The sequence below is a fragment of the Tasmannia lanceolata genome, unplaced genomic scaffold (assembly GCF_043159265.1).
Source record: "Tasmannia lanceolata isolate RefF3 unplaced genomic scaffold, GAP_Taslan_0.1 ptg000044l, whole genome shotgun sequence".
NCBI lineage: Eukaryota > Viridiplantae > Streptophyta > Magnoliopsida > Canellales > Winteraceae > Tasmannia > Tasmannia lanceolata.
In genome coordinates this window covers 5,723,717-5,744,794 of record NW_027518721.1, presented here as the reverse complement: position 1 = coordinate 5,744,794, position 21,078 = coordinate 5,723,717, and the positions used below count along the sequence as shown (strand labels likewise).

Below are 21,078 nucleotides of genomic sequence, written 5' to 3'. Positions count from 1 at the left end.
TACTCCGGTTGGAGTGGGGAATTTCATCTTGAGGTGGGGGGTGGAGACCACTGCCCCCAAATCTCTTAGAGCGGGGCGCCCAATGATGACGCTGTAAGTGAATGGTATATCTACGACCATGAAGGTGGTCAGAATGGTTTTATGGAGGGGGTACGTCCCAAAGGTCACGGGTAAGTCGATCTTGCCGTCGACCCGTACGGACGCACCGGAGAACCCGTAGATGGAATACTCTGCGGGTCCCAGCCTTTCTTTGCCTAGTTTCATCTCTTCAAAAGTTCCGAGGTGCAATACGTTGATGGAGCTTCCTGTGTCGACCAGAATCTTTCCTATGTCGAAGTTGGAGACGACTAGTGCGTCGTCGTGCGGCACCTGTAGCCCGTCGAGGTCTTCGTTGGAAAAAGTAATGATCTGGTCTTGTCGGGGTGGATCCGTTCGGGCCTTTTTGGAGGGCATAAATGATCTGGTCTTGTCGGGGCGGATCCGTTCGGGCCTTTTTGGAGGGCATATCCATGGAGAACACCCGCTCTGCATAGGCCCGTCGACCGGCTGTTGTCGGCCCTCCCGCTGCCGGTCCTCCCGCGATGATATTGATTTTTCCTATGATGGTAGGCGGCTGTTCGCGGGCCCGTGGTTGTTGGGGGGGCTCGTCTTTCTGGGGGCGCTGATGGCGGTGTGCGCCGTGCCTGCTGCGGGATCGACGTCTGCTTCTGGAACGATGCCTGCTCGGGGATCGGTGCCGGCAAATGGATCGGCGGCGGCCACTGGACCGGCGCCTATCGGGTGACCGACGCCTGCTTCCGGGCTCGTTGGGTGGATGGTGGACCTCGCGCGAACTTTCGCCAGGGCTCCTGAGATATTGGTTCAGGTGGCCCTCCTCGGCCAGCTTTTCCAGCTGGAGGCGGAGGTGGAAGCAATGGTTAGTTTCGTGGCAGTGATCCTCGTGGAATTCGCAGAACTTTTTGGCGGACCGCTTCTTTGGGTCCGTGGCCATTCGTTTGGGGGGGGGTCAGGAGACCCTGATCTCTGATGGCTAGTAGGACATGGGAGAGGGGAACCTTTAGCGAGGCGCTTCCCAGTCTTTCGAAGACGGGAATGGGGTTCTGGCTCGCCTGTTTCTCCTCGGCCCTCTGCCTCAGGATCCTTCGGCCGTCGTTGTTTTTTCTTTCATCGGGGCCGGGCTGGTTCCGCTCTCGGGCGCAGGCTTCTTCTGCCCGTACGAACTTGTCAGCCTTGGATTCAAGTTCCTGTAGGTCCCGTGGCGGCTTGAGGGTGAGATGCAGCTTTAGATTCGGATCGGTGGTGACATGCTTTAGTGTGGCGACCGCTATTTGGACGTCCATGTTAGAGAGTTGGGCCAATTCGGCGTTGAATTTTAACATGAAGTCTCTTAGGGTCTCGTTTCTTCCCTGCCGAAGGGCTAAGAGGGCGTCCGCTGGATCATGGCGGAGGCGGTTGTTGGCGAATCTTGCGCTGAACTTCCTCCCGAATTCGTGGAAGGATGCGATGGAGTCGGGCTCCAATCTCATGTACCAGTCGTTAGCGGTATTTCTTAACAGGGAGGCGAAGGCTCTACACATGAATCCGTCCGACGCGCCTCGGAGCGTCATTACCGTTTTGAAGGTTTGGAGGAACTCGAGGGGGTCAATGCTTCCGTCGTACAGACCAAAACGGGAGAGGTCTATGCCTGCTTCTGCAGGGGTTTTTAAGACTTCCGAGGTGAACGGGGATGCCGTTTCTCTTTCCCATTCGTCGAGGATGACATGGGCGTAGGGCTTCTTCATTTCTAGTTTTACCTCTCGAATCTGCCTCTGCAGGTCGGTTATGGGATCCACGCTGGGCGGTTGCGCTGAGGTTGCTACTTCTTCCGCCCGAGCCAGGGGTGGTTCCTGGAGGCGGGCAATTTGGACAGGGGGAGTGCGGCTTAACATAGCCTGCTTCCCGCTGTTTCGCTGGCGTCCCCTAGCCGCGGGGGACAAAGGGCTATTCGCTGACGGGGACGGTGTCTGGCGAGTCGGTGCTCGCTTTCGCCGGGGATGACGCTCCCTTGGCTGTTCCTCGTTGCCTTCGTCATAGGCTTCTGTCTGGTCCTGGGTCGTCAGGGGCCTCTCCGGGGCCGGAGGAGGCAAGCGTTGGAGTAGTTCTTGGCGGAGTTCGTTGAACATCTCCATGGTGGGGACCATTTGCGGTGTGCTAGAGGAGGGCTCGTGTCGGCCCGAGAGTGGTGAGTTGGGCTCCCGGGAGCTTGAGCTGTTGGTTTGGGCACGCTGAGCCTGACTCCTAGTTATTACCCCTGTTTCTTGCTGTTGGGTGTGGTTTCTCATCGCCATAAGGCGTTCAGTACTCGACGAGTCCCACGGATGGTGCCAATATGATGGCATCTGAATCCGGGTCGGTGATCGCGCGGTCGGTAGAGGGCCTTCGCGGGGTCTGCAATCACAAACAAGACGACCACTTCGACACCCAAGTCAGATCCTTCAACCAATCAATATAAAGGACAGCGAGAAGGGGAAGGGGTTTTGATCAGGGTTACCAGGGCCAACGCGCATGCTCCTTTCTGGGTGTGTAAATGAGTAGGTCGAAGGGACTAGTAGGGTGAGTAGGACTGTGTTCCTAGTCTCCTCTGTTGTTGCCTCGCCTCTTTTTCCGGTTGTTTTTCTGTGTGGCTAAGAATGGGGGAAGTCCTCTCAGAAAAATGTGGATCCCTTCTCTTCTTCCTTTCCCTCCCTTTTAAAGGGAGGCGCGCGACCCCTTTCATCATTATGGAGAGAAAGCCTTACTTTGCAGGATTGGGCCGTCCCCTGCCTTGCCGGCGCGCGTGGCTTCGCCGGCCATCTCCTTCCATAGTTTGTGATGATGAGGCCTGGACGGCGACGCGTGTCATGTTTGGATGGTCTTTATCATTTTCCAACGTCTTTCTTCATGATGGCTAGGTTCTCCTCGTGCATGGGCGACGCGTGGCGATATCTGAGAATGACGCCATATTTGTGTCCTATCATAGACGATATGTTGATTCTTGGTTTCGATCTCTCTGTAGTGAGTGACGTGAAATCAACTTTGGCTAAAGAATTCGACATGAAAGATCTTGGTGTGGTAGACACCATTCTTGATATGAAAGTAAGTTTTGAAAGGCAAGGGATCACTCTTAGCCAAGCTCATTATATTGAGAAAATACTTTCTACATGGGATACAGTGAGTGTAAACCGGTTGAGACACCATTTGATTATACCCAAAAGCTGAGACCTAATGAAGGAGCAGCGTGAATCAGTTGGATTATTCTAAACTGATTGGTAGTCTCATGTATGCGATGAGTTGCACTAGACTAGACATAGCCTTTACAGTTGGCATGCTGAGTCGTTTCACTAGTAATCCTGGCAATGAGCAATGTGATGCCCTTATGAGGCTAATGAGATACCTTAAGGGTACTCAAGGATATGCTTTATGTTATAATGGCCATCCTCCTATCCTGGAAGGATATTCTGATGTATTTTGGGACTCAGAATCAGGAGACAGTAAATCTACCAGTGGTTATGTATTTACACTGGGTGGAGCCGCTGTTGCATGGAAGTCAAAGAGACAGACTTGTATTTCTCTGTCATCTATGGAATCAGAACTTTATGCTCTAGTTTCTGCAGGAGATGAAGCAGAGTGGATAAGAGATCTGATCCTGGACATTCCATTGACCCATTTAAAGATTAACTCTTTACGTTTGTTCTGTGATAATCAAGCTACAATTACGATTGTGAAAAACTCACTCTTTAATGGTAAGAGGAGACTTGTCAGGCTGTAACATGCCAAGCTGAATTATCTTATAGAGCAAGGCATTATCAATTTGGTTGATGTGAGATCGAAGGATAATATAGCCGATGCTCTTACGAAGGAACTGAACAAAGATCGAATATTCAAAATTGTGGGGGAGATGGGTTAAAGATTGTGTAGACATGTCTTAACATACATCCATGTTATTTTGAATTTTTTGAATCTCTCTTTCTTGGCCAAGATAAGCACTTGATATGTTTCAATGATGTTTACAGTTTTCTTTATGTCATTCCACATTTGATTACATGTCCTTCTTGGGAAGGTTGTTTCATTCGAAACTTAATGATACTACTTAAGTCAATTTGGATATGATGGCTGTAACATTTCAAATGGAAACATGGAACGGTTCTTTGCAAAAGAAACTATTAAGGTCTTGTTCTTGAATAAAACTTGACATTGATGCTTATTGATATTTACTTTCAGCCATTATGAAATTGTACTAAGTTATTCTGGTAGAACTAGATACTTTTAGTAATTTACACAGATGATTGGATTCATTTTTAATGAAATTCACATTTGGTAATTTACAGGAATTGGCGAAATGGAGAAGATTGCCTCGATTTGGATTTTGATGATGCTGACTTACTTGATGAGTGAATCCTTATAGAGCAGTGGGGACTATTATTTTCTTTTCAGTTGAAAAAATAGTTCACTTACATGTGAAACTGCTTTTGTTTGAGTTTATATTATTTCTAAAACTTTATTTATTTTTAAAAGTATTTTTGTTTTCAGTTGGATTACAAATCTTTTTTGATATGGTGATATTGATGATTCAATATTTTGTTTGGACATCACATTATCTATCTATTTGATTGTGCTATATGTAGAATATAGGAGGAAATTGTTGGGTATATAATATAACCCATGTATGTTCTAACATAAGCCCAATAAGCTAATGGACCGGTGTAGTGCGCCTACATGGGCTAGAGTCCATTAACCAGTCATTAACCCTAGTGTATCTCTATATATAGGGGCTGAAGGCAACAAACTTGGTATTCCAAACTAGATACCTTGGGTGTAATGTAGGGGTGACCAACCGGTTCGGTTCTCGGTCCTTGGTTACTTTTTTTTTCGGTTCTCGGTTCCCGGTTCCATGAACCGTAAGAACCTAACCAAACCGTAGTACATAGTAGGACCGAACCGAATCGGTCCGGTCCGGTTCTCCGGTTCTAATGGCTAATTACTAATTACTAATTATAATTTATAAAAACTTTTAATTAAAGTTATAATATAAGTTACTTTCTTATTATAACAATAGTATAAACTATTACATACTAATATTATAAGTAATTTATATTAATAAGTATATGTATAATAGAAATATAAAAAATATTATATATATATATATATATTCAAAAGTTCGGTTCTTCGGTTCCAGAACCGAACCAAGAACCTTAGACCCGGAACCGAACCGAATAAGTTCGGTTCTTCATCAGTGGAACTGAACCGGACCCAAAGTATTTTAAACAGTTCGGTTCCGGTTCGGTTCTTCGGGTCTGGTTCGGTTCTGGCCACCCCTAGTGTAATGCTTCAAGCACTCTTTGCTTGACCTAATTACCGCTAACAACCTATAGGCCTAAAAAGGCTCAAACCTAGCTAGTCTAGAAGATTACAGGATATTTTATAACTCTACAGTTGTGTGGAAGACTCTTTAAGGATATGAAACAATTTTGATGTATGTAAATATTCATAGAAGCCTTTAGAGTTTATTCTCGTTTTGGGTAGAGTTTTTTTTGTTGACTGCCACTCCTCACTCTCGTGTCATTTGTGCCCTTTCAAATATCACCTCCCACTGTCCTACCCATAACTTAAATTGATCACAGGAAAAAAATCATGGTTGCCAAACATTACCTTATTTAGATTTTTTTGGCTGATTTTGTCATGTGCCCTAGAAGTACAAAAGTTCATAACCACCACATTGACCAAAACCTTCTGCATTTAAAAAATTTAGGATAAGACATAGGGTCTTGGATTGCAGCGGATAAGGAAGTAGGTCGAAAAACTAATGAAAGGTACATGGACAAAGACAATCCATTAATTGTGGCTGCTACCCAAAATATGCTGACATAAGTGCCTAATAAAAAATATTAGGGCAATTGGGAGATTACACCAATTTGGTAGGAAAAAATGGTGTTGATCATCCTCTCTAGCATAGCTAGGGTTGCAACTTACATAAACAGAAGGGATTTACCAGGCAATTTCGCAAAAAGTCATTTCGTAGCTTTCTTATGTAGAAGAGAACAGCCAGTCCACACGCAGATTTTGTCTTATCCATTTAATTCATCTTAGGTGGCTACCTGCAAAAGTGAGCAACAAGGCTGCGTTCCTTAACGTTTTTTTAGGATCCACAGGCAGAGAGTATCACGTTCTTTAACTACTTTTATTACAACCATCCCAAAGATTGAGCATTAATCTTTTGGTCTGAATTCCTCGTGACTCTTCAACTATCTTTCTCTATTGGACTAGTTACAGATAGGTAAATGGCGTATGCAATCTGGTAATGGAGCTTTCAGATGTGAGAGTAGGCCTTGTTCTTGTGCACCAGGAAGGCTTTTCTTCTATCTGAAGATGTGAGAGTAGGTCTTGTTCGCGATTTCCATCATCCTCATAAACCTAAGCCCCCCAAAACCCACCTCACTGTATAAATGGTTCACGTGAAGATAATCTAATTACAGCTCTGAGCAGGAACCAAATTTAACAATTAAACACACAGATTGCTATGATGGGTTTATCGATTCAATGCAGAAAGATGGCTCCAATACTTTCATATATATATATATATATATATATATATATATATATATATATATTTGGTGAAAACCAAAGATGGAAAGCTACTTTGAATTTTTGGTGATAGGAGTATGTTTTATCTCTTCTGGCCACTATAATTTCTTTACACCTGGCCCATGCCAGTGATTAACAAATGAACGGTTTAGATCATCTAAATAGGTGTGCCCATCTAATTTACTTTGATTTTTTAAGATGACAAGTGAAAATGATTTTATTCCAAAGGAATAAAAAATAATTCTTGAATGTGAGTTAAAGAACATGGTTCTGATTTTTAAAATACTCTAAAGAATAAGAATTGATTTTCATTTCCTGAACAAGAATCAATAGAATGGTTAAAGAACACACCCAAAATGGCTTTATGGGAAATTGTATAGCAAATCCAAAAGGCCTTGTTTGGATTGCAGGATTTTTTTGGAGAAGTTTGGAAAGGTAAAATGTGCAAAAAGTCTACTCTAAAATATATAACTTGAACCAAACCTTAGATGGACCTTCAAGCTGTTAATAAATGTCAGATCAGATACGGCAAAAACCTAACCGTTGGATCATTTAGGATTAGATGAGAGGTAGTTTGGTTAGATTAGGCTACTAGCTAGATTAGATTAGGCAAGTAGTCTGGCTTAGGTTTTCCTAATCTTATCTTCTGTTTATCTGTAAGTGCTTTATTTTAACACTTGGTATCTTAACACAAGTTACTATAATATCCTTCTAAATTATCCAAAATCATATCATTTCCATCTAAATTGTGCAAAGGAAAAATTTTCCGTCGGAAATGTTTTTTCTTGCAATCTAAAAAAAAGAGCAACCCAGTGCACAAGGCTCCCCCACCAGCGCTATCCCTGCTTGCAGAGAGGCTGTTTTCGTGACTCAAACCCGTGATCACCAGGTCACAATGTAGCAACCTTACTGTTGCGCCAAGGCTCGCTCTCTTTCTTGCAATCTAAACAGGGCCTAAATAGAAAAAGGTAACTATATTTTAGTCTCCACTCTCAATAGGTGTGGTTACTATTCTAGAAGCTTTTATATGGCTTCCAGGTGTAGCTGTGTGAAATCATTGTGACACCCTTAATATTTCATCTATCAACAACCGACTTTATAAGAGACACCTTTGTCGTACACACACTACTTTTGGTTACACGTGTACACCATATAATCTCACCTAGGGGTGCAAGTTTGGCCCTGTCAGCCCTGACCTGCCCTGAGCCCGAACAGCGTCAAGGCTGGATTTTCCAACCTTGAGGGCGGGTCAGGGTTCATTCTTTTAGATCCTGACTCAGGTAGGGTCGGGTTCTGGGTTACTGCCTTGGGTACCTTGACCTGGCCCGCCCTAAGTTTTCTATTATAGAATTGAACTATATGTGCATGTTTCTTTTGCTAATGTTTTCTATTATCTTGGATTGATGTTTCCTTAGATTATTATTATTAATTGTCTCTGTTGCCCATCATGTTGTTGAATTCATATTGTCTTATTTTGTTCCATTTTTCTGTTTATTGATCATTTTGTTCCATTTCTCTGTTTATTGATATTTTGTTCTATATGATAAGTGGTTGCTTTATTTTTGGTACTCTTAACAGGTATTTGCACTAGGGTCAATTAGGGCCAGCCCAGCCCGGCCCTACCCAATCAGGGCCAGTCAGGGTGGGCCAAGGCCAGCACTGAGCCCTGTAGGGCGGGCAATGGCTTGAGGTTTTTCGGCCCTGACTCAGGGTCAGGGCGGGTCAGAGCCGAGATAATGGGTTCCAAGGTTGGGCTAGGGTTTTGAAAAACCCGACCCTACCCGACCCTGTTACAGCCCTAATCTCACCTTCTTGGAAAGTTTTTAAGGAGTTTTTGGATTTGGACAAGCAGAACTCGTTAAGGTGCATTGGGAAAGGAATTTTCCAATCATTTTTCACATCGTCTGATAATTTTACAAATGTGTTGAGTCATTTTTATTAAAACATGTGTAAAATTCCTTTCCCAATGCACCTTAACAAGTGCCAACAAAACCCTTTATAAAATTACGTGTAAAATCTCTTTTCCAATGCTTTGGGCTCAAGGTGGTTGATATTTTCTCCCTCCGCCCTTTACATATGAAGGGCGGCCAACGAAAATTTGTCAAATGCAGACCCGTTTCAAAAAGAATAGAAAGCCTTGCAGTTTCAAGGAAAATCATTAATTTTCTTATAACCGAAGTTCTTTATTTGAATAAATAAATAAATAAATAAAAGAGCTGCTGAGTTTGGTGGTAATTGGCCTTTTTTGTACTTGGGACAGCACCATCTACTGTAAAAGAGTAATCATAAATACACAAGAGGGGGTTGTCAGAGGTGAAAAGAAATGGGGGGACATATCATTTCGCTTCATCAATTAATTATGTGTCCATTGATGTAATATTTTTCTCCGGAAAAGGAAAAAAAACATGAATGTTTATAAGATCGCAATTATCTTTCCATATATGGATATGGGAATTTGAGGCATACCCCTTGGATACCCCATTTATAAGGGCACTAGAAGATGCAAAATTAAAGGAAGGAAAATGATATCGAGACCGAGGACCGAGAGCCCAACAATGAGAATTTGCCATGTGTGCAACAAAGAATTTTTTTTTTCAGATTTTTCTATTCCTAAGAGCCAGGCTTAAGTCACTTTGATGTTGCGGCCAAAGCCCATTTGTCCGGCCCCCTTCTCGATCGTACTCTTGTCTCTCTAGCATTACATGTTTTTATATTAGGGGTGCACCATGGGTCGGGCTCTAAATTGGCCAATCCTCAGGTTGGGTTGTTTTTGTTAGGTTGGGTTGTTTTCGTTTTGTTGATGAAATGGTAAAAACTTTATTAAAAAGAAGTAGCCATGACCAGGGCAGTCATGGGGCTGGATGTTACAAAGCATAAAGAGCTACTGAACAATAAAAGAGCTAGACTCCTCGAGGAAGAGAATAAAAAACCTCTAAGTCCGCTTTAGACACACATGCTCGAGCAAGGCCATCTGCATCTCCATCGCCGACCTTCTAATGTGATGAGAAATCGGGGTTGAGATAGTGGTGAGGCCTTGGGCCACCCGGCCGGCCTGAACCGGACCCATCTCACTGATTTTATTGCAATCTGGCCCTGGCCTCCCAGTGTTAACATGATTTAATTGAGATCCGATCCCATACTAATTTTATCATGATTATATTATAACCCGAACCCAATATCTATTTTTTTGCATATATGTTGTTTTATTTTTGACCCTGAACCCAACGCTATGTGTCGAGTTAGGGTTGAGAGATTTAGAGATGAGTTGGGTTGGAGTTGACCCTCCTCAACCCATGTGGCCTAGGTCTGATTGAGTTAGGGTTGTGATAATCTACCTCGGGTTGGTTTAGGTTGGCATCCAACCCGATCCAACCCAACCCGACCCGAGTGGCATCAATATTTTTATATGATATATGCATGGAAAAATATAAGCCGGTTAAAGTACAAGTGGGCCTTATTTGTTCCTTTATCCAAACCATTTGTCTGCTAGGCCATGCTATGGATGGGTAACCCATTAAAAACCACTCCCCTCGGATGACTCTAACCCTTTAATTTGTGGCCATGACTACAGAAAGTTGATTCTTGAAAAATTTCTCCTATGAACATAGCATAATGTTGAAAATTCGATTTTCAACTATGAAAATTTTCAGGAAAGAAAAATCTCAACATAACCAGACTTTGCTCATAAGAAATACATTATGAAGTAATAGTACAAGTGGAGGCCACTTGTCCTATGATTAGAAGAATTCAGCTGCTGATTGCTGTCATGTAAAAATCCATCCCCATCTAATGATCGTAACCTTACGGAAAAAAACAAAAAAAACGAAAACAAAAACCAAAAAACACCTTATGATCTGTCCTCTTCAAATGGTTGGATGATAAGAAAACCTAATTATAATAAATAAATGATTTGGACAGTCTTTGCTTTTGGCCCACATTTTCAAAGAATACATAAGGTGGTGTTGTATGTGGGGAATTAATTATATAAAAAATTCATGGAAAGTAATATCCCATAGAAAATAAAATTCCTAGGTTTAGTAGGTTTGGAATTTTCTTTGAAAACAGGAAAAAATTTCAATTTTGGAAAAAAAATTCCATGAAAAAACAAATTTACCAATTATTTTGAAATTCGTTTTCAAATCATTCATCTCCCATATATGAACTCCCTAACAAGAAGGTCGATCCACCAAGGGGAAAGAGTGTCCCTAGCAAAACTCATTAAAAACTTGAACAACTTAATTTATAGGGGTTTTTGCTAAAAGAATAAAAACTTCCTCTCTTTTCCATATTTGCCAAGACAGTCTTCAAGTTTGTCAATTTACAAATAGTCATCACATTTCTGAATTTTTCAAATTGGGTCATGAATCATGACTTCAATTTTTGACCAAAGTGCCTATGGTAGAGTTTTTTACTTATAAAATGACCAAAATACCCATGATGCTCGGTGACTTGTTTTAATAGGGTCTCACCCACTCAACTCAAACTCATGCATAGGGTACGGTGCGGCCCAGCATTTTACCTCAATTTTTAATGGGATAGGTCTCCCGACCTCCTCGCGAGTCCATGTGTGGGTGGGATCCAACACTTTATACCTCGTGGTTTGACAGGGTGGGTGTGGGCCCATTTATTTACACCCATGCATGGGCATGTATAAAAATGTTTTTCCTACACCGTTGATTCAAACCATTGAGTGTCATGGGTATTTTGGCTTTTTTACAAAGTAATATTTGTCAATCGGAGGGCTAAGATCATCCTATGTAAATGATTTTTTGAGCACAATCGATCTATTAACGCTGTGGCCCATCAAATTTATGGTTTGGATCATCCTATGGTGTAAGCCGTACGGTAATTTTTGAAAATGAATGGACTACATGGCCTTACAACATATAAAACTTCTACTTGTAAATTGTCTAGCGTGCAACTCAGGTCAATTTTTGGGAATTCGGGTTGAGCTTTAATTTAAAATAGGGTCGGGTTCGGGAATCGATTCCTATTCATTTTTTTGTCAAAAGCTCAACCCAACCCCACCAAAGTTGCACCCCTAAAATTGTGTCAAACTATAGACTACTTATGGAAAACCCCCAATTTTGTAATCCCATGGCTCCGTCAATGAGTGAAATCTTACAGAAATAAATGTTATGGACTTTTGGGTGTTCTGGGAGTCGGGGGTGGGTGGCAGGCAGAAATCATTACTAGTGATAAGAGTGTTGTTAGTAAAGAGTGGGCATGGAAAACGATGGAAAAGTACCAAAAATAGTACCAAAAATAAGAAATCTGCAGGCGTTGGGTGATGTGAGAGCTTATTTAACCATCCCAGCGGCTCTCATTCATTGCAATTCCAAACAAAGCCTTTAAATCCCACTACCACTTGCACTCTCTTCTCAACCCCACACATCAAACCAAACACCAAACTAAGAAACACAACACATACTCCTCCCCCTCTTGTTCTTGTTCTTCTCTTATTCTTCTTATTCTACAAGATGCCGACCGCCCCTTTACCGGATTTTTCCAACTCCGTCAAGCTCAAGTACGTAAAGCTTGGCTACCAATACGTAGTCAATAACTTCGTAACCTTTCTTCTTGTTCCCATCATGGCCGGAATTCTATTAGAAATCATCAGTCTCGGTCCCGACGAAGTCGTCGGCCTTTGGAAATCCCTCCACTTAGACCTCATCCAAATCATCTCCTCTTGTTTTCTCATCATCTTCATCGTCACCGTCTATTTCATGTCGAAACCCCGCCCGATTTATCTCGTCGACTATGCTCTTTACAAGCCACCATTCACATGCCGCGTCCCCTTCTCCACTTTCATGGAACACTTACATTTGATATATCCCAATGACAAAAAGAGTATGGATTTTCAGTTGAGGATATTGGAAAGATCTGGTCTAGGAGAAGAGACTTGTATCCCGCCCGCAAATCACTACATTCCCCCTAGTCCCACTATGGAAGGTGCCAGAGCTGAAGCCCAGGTAGTCATCTTCTCCGCGGTCGATTCTCTTCTCGAGAGAATGGGAATTAAACCTAAAGATATCGATATTCTCATCGTGAATTGCAGTCTGTTCTCGCCGACCCCATCATTATCTGCTATGGTGGTGAATAAATACAAGATGAGAAGTAATATAAGAAGCTTCAATCTCTCCGGCATGGGTTGTAGTGCTGGGTTGATATCGGTTGACTTGGCTCGCGATATCCTCCAAGTTCACCCCAATTCATTCGCTTTGGTGATCAGCACTGAGATCCTCACGCCCAATTGGTACAGTAAAATAACCAATTACTCTAAAAGCTTAAGCTCTTAAAGTTTTATACTTCTCACTCCCCCACACATGTGAAACCAGGACCGGTCGTGAGGCAATAGGGCAAGCATATAAACTTTGATTGAGTTGAATTTTTTTATATAGAATCTATCAATCATGATTGAATTTATAAAATCATCCTATTATATCCCACTAAAAAATTATCAAAATCGAATTTAAATGTGTTCATTGATTATTTACATTTTAAGCTCTTAGAGTTGGTGTTATTTAATCATTTATACTTTAACAGGTACGCTGGGAATCAACGGTCGATGTTGCTTCCTAACTGTCTCTTCCGCATGGGGGCCGCTGCGATTCTCTTATCAAACCGTCGGAAAGACAACCGACGAGCTAAGTACCGTCTCATCCATGTGATTCGAACCCATAAAGGAGCTGATGAAAAGGCCTACCGCTGCGTCTATGAGGAAGAAGACGCGAAAGGGAACTCTGGCATTTCTCTGTCAAAGGATCTCATGGTTATTGCCGGCGAGGCACTGAAATCTAACATCACGACGATCGGACCATTGATTCTCCCTGCGTCAGAGCAATTCCTCTTCCTCCTCTCGCTCATCGGACGCAAGATCTTCAACCCTAAGTGGAAACCTTACATTCCCGACTTTAAGCAGGCGGTTGAGCACTTTTGTATCCATGCTGGTGGGAGAGCAGTGATTGATGAACTAGAAAAGAACCTACAACTGTCGGCGGAACATGTGGAGGCATCAAGGATGACGCTCCACCGTTTCGGAAACACCTCTTCGTCTTCGTTATGGTACGAAATCAACTATATTGAGAGCAAAGGAAGGATGAGGAAGGGTGATCGAGTGTGGCAGATAGGGTTCGGGAGCGGGTTCAAGTGTAATAGCGCTATATGGAAGTGCAACCGGACCATTGAAACACCAGTTGATGGGCCGTGGGTTGACTGTATCCATAGGTATCCTGTCCATATTCCAGACGTGGTCAAGCTCTAGATTGTTGATTCTTTGTTCTTCTTCCTTCTTGTCTATCTGAAACGGGCCGGGTCCGGTCCTACTTGATCCTCTCCCTCTCTCTTCCTTACCAATCGATATCTCTCTCATAAAATTACAGACCCACCTGTAATATGATCTTCTAAAAATTAATGCTTGTATTTTACTTATCAATGGAGAGACAACACAAAGTAGTCTTCTTCTACCGCATGGTAGCTTCCAAAATGCTTAGCAAAGATCAATATGATGGGCTTTTTATAGTCAAGGATAGTGATGCTCATATTTCATGCGTGTGTACGTGGCTTGTGTATGATCCGGACCATCTATCTGAATAATGGGTCCCACTATGGATGGGTCATGGCACAATGTCCCAGTAATTGAGTGAACTTACTTACTGATCACTGCAATTTTTCAAGGCAAGTGACATATTTGCTCGTCTTTTTACTTGGGAGAGCCCTCTCTAGTGTATTGATGAATGATGACTACTCTTTTACAACAGAGGGGGCTGTCCCAAGTAAAAAAATGGGGACAAATATATCTCCCTTTTTTGAATGTCTAAAGTGAAAAAGGCTAGCTAGTATGCACAGCCTTTTTTGATGAAGGCTAGTAATGTTTATTTATGAAGCAATCGTCAGTTGATTGCATGTTGGTAGCTGTACCCTGTACGACGTAATAATCAGGGTTTCTTATATAGAAAAACGAGGGAGAATGTTAACTATAGTATTTTTGGGATGTGATATATTCACCTCATTTTCTTACCGGAGAACCTTCCATTGTATTTAGAGAAAATGACAAAAAAAAAAAAGGCCTTTATTATGATAATGACGTGTCCAGAGGGGAGATTTGAAAATGACTAATATATAGTGACTTTGACGAGAATACCCTCTCTCTCTTTCCCTCTCTCTCCCTCTCCCTCTCTCTCTTTCCCTCTCTCTCCCCTATCAAATCAACTGAGAACTATGATGATTACTTTCAGCTGTTGGAAATATAAATTTCAGAAAACCAAAGCACTTTACCCACCCACCTCTCTCTCCCTCTCCGGCGGTCTTCTCCGGCGGTCTTCTCTACCTCTCTCGCCGGTTTTCTCTACCTCTCTCGCCAGTCCTCTCTCTCCCCGCCACCGGCACAAAAGAGGTTGGTACCCCTCTCACTGTGAGTTTATTTTTTTGAGATGATTTTTTTTTTTGGAAATGGCCTCACCGTGACTTTCTCCTTCACTTTTGTCAAAGATCAATAGTTAAAACCCAATAGAGTTTTGGAAAAAATGGTTTAAATCAATATTTGTGAAAAATCATTTTTTAAAACCCTTAATATATTTTCTCATTTTTCAAAGATCAATGGTTTAAGAGATGGTTTAAAGCAATAGTTTATCAGAAGTATATTTTGAAACCCATAATCTGCATGGTTTAAACCACAATTTTGTAGAAAATCAATTGGAAAATTCGTAATTTCTGCAAAATCAATGGTTTAAACCTACAGTTTGTAAGAAGTTGAGATATCATTGGTTTAAACACCTAATATTTTACAACTCAGTTGAGAAAGCAGCTAATTTTTCAAATAATTTGTCACAGATTATTTGAACAATCAATTGTTTAAACCAATAATGTGTGAGATATCATTGGTTTAAACCACTAATATTTTATAACACAGTTGAGAAAACCTCTAAATTTTCAAATATCAATGGTTTAAATCAATAATTTCTCAGAGATTATTGCTTTACAACCCTAAAGTTTGAACAATCAATTGTTTAAACCAATAATGTGTGAGATATCATTGGTTTAAACCACTAATATTTTATAACACAGTTGAGAAAACCTCTAAATTTTCAAATATCAATGGTTTAAATCAATAATTTCTCAAAGATTATTGGTTTACAACCCTAAAGTTTGAACAATCAATTGTTTAAACCAATAATGTGTGAGATATCATTGGTTTAAACCACTAATATTTTATAACACAGTTGAGAAAACCTCTAAATTTTCAAATATCAATGGTTTAAATCAATAATTTCTCACAGATTGTTGGTTTACAACCCTAAAGTTTGAACAATCAATTGTTTAAACCAATAATGTGTGAGATATCATTCGTTTAAACCATTAATATTTTATAACTCAATTGAGAAAATCTCTAAATTTTCAAATATCAATGGTTTAAATCAATAATTTCTCACAGATTATTGGTTTACAACCCTAAAGTTTGAACAATCAATTGTTTAAACCAATAATGTGTGGGATATCATTGGTTTAAACCACTAATATTTTATAACACAGTTGAGAAAACCTCTAAATTTTCAAATATCAATGGTTTACAACCCTAAAGTTTGAACAATCAATTGTTTAAACCAATAATGTGTGAGATATCATTGGTTTAAACCACTAATATTTTATAACACAGTTGAGAAAACCTCTAAATTTTCAAATATCAATGGTTTAAATCAATAATTTCTCACAGATTGTTGGTTTACAACCCTAAAGTTTGAACAATCAATTGTTTAAACCAATAATGTGTGAGATATCATTCGTTTAAACCATTAATATTTTATAACTCAGTTGAGAAAACCTCTAAATTTTCAAATATCAATGGTTTAAATCAATAATTTCTCACAGATTATTGGTTTACAACCCTAAAGTTTGAACAATCAATTGTTTAAACCAATAATGTGTGGGATATCATTGGTTTAAACCACTAATATTTTATAACACAGTTGAGAAAACCTCTAATTTTTCAAATATCAATGGTTTACAACCCTAAAGTTTGAACAATCAATTGTTTAAACCAATAATGTGTGAGATATCATTGGTTTAAACCACTAATATTTTATAACACAGTTGAGAAAACCTCTAAATTTTCAAATATCAATGGTTTAAATCAATAATTTCTCACAGATTGTTGGTTTACAACCCTAAAGTTTGAACAATCAATTGTTTAAACCAATAATGTGTGAGATATCATTCGTTTAAACCATTAATATTTAATAACTCAGTTGAGAAAACCTCTAAATTTTCAAATATCAATGGTTTAAATCAATAATTTCTCACAGATTATTGGTTTACAACCCTAAAGTTTGAACAATCAATTGTTTAAACCAATAATGTGTGGGATATCATTGGTTTACATGCCTAATAATTTAGAACTCAGTTGAGAAAACCCCTCATTTTTCAAATATGAATGGTTTAAATCAATAATTCCTCACACATTATTTGTTTACACCCCATTCCATTGCTTCCTTTGTAGGGGCATAAACCACCATTCGACTGGTTCACTCCAAAGTATCATTCTATTGCATTGCACCAATACTAACCTCCCTTCCATGGAAAGGTATGTAGTCCCCTTTCCATTCTCATCTCTTTCCATTTTTAGCACATTAAAATTGCATTAAACAACTTCTAATAAGTGTTTAATTTTGTCTTTACAGGAGAGAGGAACGAAGGGCTTCTTTTGTCTTACACATCGACGGCACTCTAAAGGATGTGCTATCATTTGAATACGTGGGCGGCAAGATGTTGCCTCTTATTGTTGGTCGGAGAGCAAAATATAGAGATTTTGAGAATCTAATTCATAGGAAAATTGGGACCAATAGAAGTGACGTTTCTCTATTTATAAAGTGTCGATATGTTTTCGACTCATCTCATATCATCTTATATGATATTCGAGATGACAACGACCTTGATCTAGTAATGATGCTCTTTGATAGTACGGTCATTAACACTGTGAGCCTATATGTAACTAAAGAGTTCAGATTCGGAGGGAACAATTCTCCGGAGCCTACGATTCCTTCCTCATTTGCAGAGGCTTCGAGGCCGAATATTAGTACTGTCCCCGTGGTTTCTGCATCACCGATTGTAACGGCCGTTGGTCGAAAAGAGAAAAGAACGCTTGGCGGTATTCATACCATACATCGGTAAATTATAGTATTGAACGTTGGGTGCGATTAATATTCATTCCTTTCATTGGATCATCAATTACTTTAACTTTAATTGGCTACCGATCTGCAGGTATGAAGTGGACTTGAATCAGGATTTTGAAGATCCCACTTTGAATGAGACCGACGCGATTGAGACCGACTTTGAGAAAAGCCAACCAGGCATAAACGATTGGGACTTCTGTAGAGATTTTGGAGGTGATATTCATGATATTGATTTGGTTCGACCGAACGATGGCAGTAATGACGACGATGAAGAGGACTTCGGTTATGATGAAGACGACTTCGGTTATGATGAAGAGGAATTCTGTTATGATGAAGAGGACTTCGGTGACGATGATGAATTGGGTCATGAGGAGGAGGATGAACCTAGTAATTATGTAGGCGATGTTTTGGGAAATACCAATATAAGGCAGCCGATGGAAGCGGATGAAATGGTTGTAGGGGGTGATGAAGTAAATGTGATCGTGGGACCTGAGGATTTCACGGTCGGGGCAATCTTCCCAAATCTTAAAGTCTTTCAGAAGAAAGTCATAGAGTACGCAATCCGGCATCGGTTTGTGTTTGTCCCACAAGAGACAAATCCCACAAAGTACGGCGTTAGATGCAAGGATCGTACATGCCCATGGCGTATCACAGGGACCACTTATACATATTATGTTAAGGTAAAAACATTTATCCCTCAGCACACATGCTCAAGCACAATGAAAGGGAACGATCATCCCATGGCCACAGCAAAGTAGGCTGCTGAGTGCTCTCTAGCCTTATTCGAAAGCCCAGAAGATGTTAGGGTTCCTATGATAAGACGGTACATCAAGGCCCACTGGAGTATAACAATGTCGTATCGAAAAGCCCACATGGCAAAGATGATCATACAGGAAATTATGTGTGGGAATGCCGAAGCGTCATATCGCATCCTGCCTGCATATTCTGATGAGTTGGTAAGAAGGAATCCTGGCACAGTAGTGCAGTTGTGCCGAACTCGAGAGCTGCGGCTAAGAGGGGATGATACATTTGGGCGTTTCTTTTGGTCATTTGGCCCTAGCATTAGTGCGTTCAATCGAACAGTTAGGCCCCTCGCCCTAATTGATGGGACCCATCTGCGGGGGAAGTACAGGGGGACTCTACTAGCCGCAACTGCGATAGATGGCAACAATGGGTTATTCCCGCTGGCACTTGCAGTAGTTGAGGCCGAGACGTATGAAAGCTGGGTATGGTTTTTGCATTTGTTCCGTCAGAATTTCATTTCGGCAGGACGAGATGTCATCACGATTGGGTCTGACCGGATGAAGGGGTTGCCTAGAGCCGTAGCGGAAGCTCTCCCAGGGTCGTACCATTTCTATTGCATCCACCACCTCAGTGCCAACTTCCATGGAAAATTTAAGAGTGAAGATCTGCGGAAACTTTTTATGAATGCTGCATATTCCCTAAGGGAGGGTGCTTTTAAGGATGCGATGGAGAGTATTAAAACCATGAGTAAAAGCGCAGAGAAATGGATATCGGAGATTCCTAAACAAAATTGGGCCAGCTCTTATTTTGAAGGTTGTAGATATAACGTGCTGACAACTAACGCGGCTGAGAGCTTCAATGCACTTTTAAAGGGCGCAAGGGAGCTGCCTATTGCAGCACTTGTCGAACAGACAAGATGGAAACTATCTGACTTCTTTCAGTACCGTCAGAAGGCAGGTACGAATTGGACGACTCGTTTGACCCCAAACGCGGAAGACTGGTTGGCCGAACAATGTATTCTAGCAGGTGCTTATATGGCGCACCAGTGTGGTTGGACCGTATATGAGGTGAAGTCCAAGTACCACGTTGATGAGGTGGACTTAGAAAAGAAAACATGTACGTGTCGTTTGTTTCAAACGATGGGAATGCCGTGCTCCCATGCAATAGCAGCCATGGGACTGGACCAACGAGACCCATACAGTTACTGCGGGGAATGGTATCATGCCGATACGTATCGGAGGACTTACGATGGAGCAATTTATCCCACGTTAGACCGATCGCAATGGCCGGAGTGTACCCATCCTTTGCCGTTGGTATTGCCGCCAAAATCAAGACGACAGCCAGGCCGACCGAAAAAAGTGAGAACGGAGAGAGGGATGCAAAGAGGAGTGCACCATAAGTGCGGTACTTGCGGTCAACTTGGACATAATAAGAGATCGTGTAAGAATCCGCCCATCGTAACTCCTCAGCCAAACGTGGTCCCAATCGGGCCTTCCGCAGCAATGGAAAACTGGTATGTAATTTTTGAACTTCTGTTTACTCTTGTATTATGATCCTCAATACAATCCGTGCCCCATCTTGAAACTATTCTACTAAATTTGATTGCAGACCCGTCCTTTCCCGCCCGCCTCCGTTCTTTTAAGTAGGATTCTTTTGTTCTATTTTTCGGATCATTTGAATTGAAGGGACTTGGATTTCGTTGATAGAAACTGTTTCGAGGGTCGTCATCTAATGCTTTATCGAAAACTTCTGGTCTAAGGACCAATGAAGCACTGCGCAATTCAGAAGTTTGGATTCATCTGAAGATTATGAAGTTATATGGGAATGGCCTAGAATTATGTGTAGTCTATTTTTGAGAAATTTTACTGTTTGATACCCTATAATGTACAGCCTTCAATTTGTACCTACAAAATGGTTGATTAATGAAGTTTGCAACACAGGTTTCATTTTAGATGCTACTTTCATGCCATTTGCAAATGGGGGCAATTATGAAGGCAAGTTTTGTTCTGCCTAAAATGGGTATCCTTGATCAAGCACACTCACTGTCAAAAAGTATAAAGCTATATAAATATAAAGCTCCAAAAATATCCAACCATCATATAGCAGCTGTAGAAATATAAAGCTAATACAGCCCAAAACATCCAGAAAGAGACTCAGAATATAGCAAAGGAGTCGGACCAAAAAAATTGAGCCATCAGCAAATAACTGCATCCATCTACTGCTCTGGAGGAGGTGGTGGCGGATAAGAAGAGGAACTGCCCGGGTGCTTACTCGACGAACCACCGGTGAGGTACTGATAAAGGGTAGAGAACTGGGCGTCAACGTGAGTCGAGAGCGATTGGAAACGCGTAGACATCTCTGTGTCAACATGGGTAGTGAGCCGCTCAAACTGCGTGGTCATAGATCGCTCAAGGGCCTCCTGCATGGCTGCGAAACCCTGAGACAAATCCGAAGAGGCATAGGGCGCCGCAGGGGCCTCAGTGTCCGGAGCGTCCTTGTCTTCTTCTTCATCAGGGTCTACGGCAACTTCTTCATCAGGGTCAACGGCAACTTCTTGATTCGCAAG

The 21,078-nt window shown here is 41.4% G+C and overlaps 2 protein-coding genes across 2 annotated transcripts; both read left to right on the top strand.

Annotated features, from left to right (window-relative positions):
- The first annotated feature begins 12,006 nt into the window (after positions 1-12,006).
- LOC143863894 (3-ketoacyl-CoA synthase 6-like) lies at positions 12,007-14,126 on the top strand. Its single transcript, XM_077374671.1, has 2 exons — positions 12,007-12,856; positions 13,147-14,126. Exons 1-2 carry the CDS (start codon positions 12,081-12,083, stop codon positions 13,862-13,864), a joined length of 1,494 nt encoding a protein of 497 aa, XP_077230786.1. The 5' UTR covers positions 12,007-12,080; the 3' UTR covers positions 13,865-14,126.
- A 4,493-nt stretch (positions 14,127-18,619) lies between these two features.
- LOC143863321 (uncharacterized) lies at positions 18,620-20,526 on the top strand. The gene is made up of 2 exons (XM_077374008.1): positions 18,620-20,025; positions 20,403-20,526. The coding sequence occupies exons 1-2, from the start codon at positions 18,620-18,622 to the stop codon at positions 20,524-20,526; spliced, it is 1,530 nt and encodes a 509-aa protein (XP_077230123.1).
- The last annotated feature ends 552 nt before the right edge of the window (positions 20,527-21,078 follow it).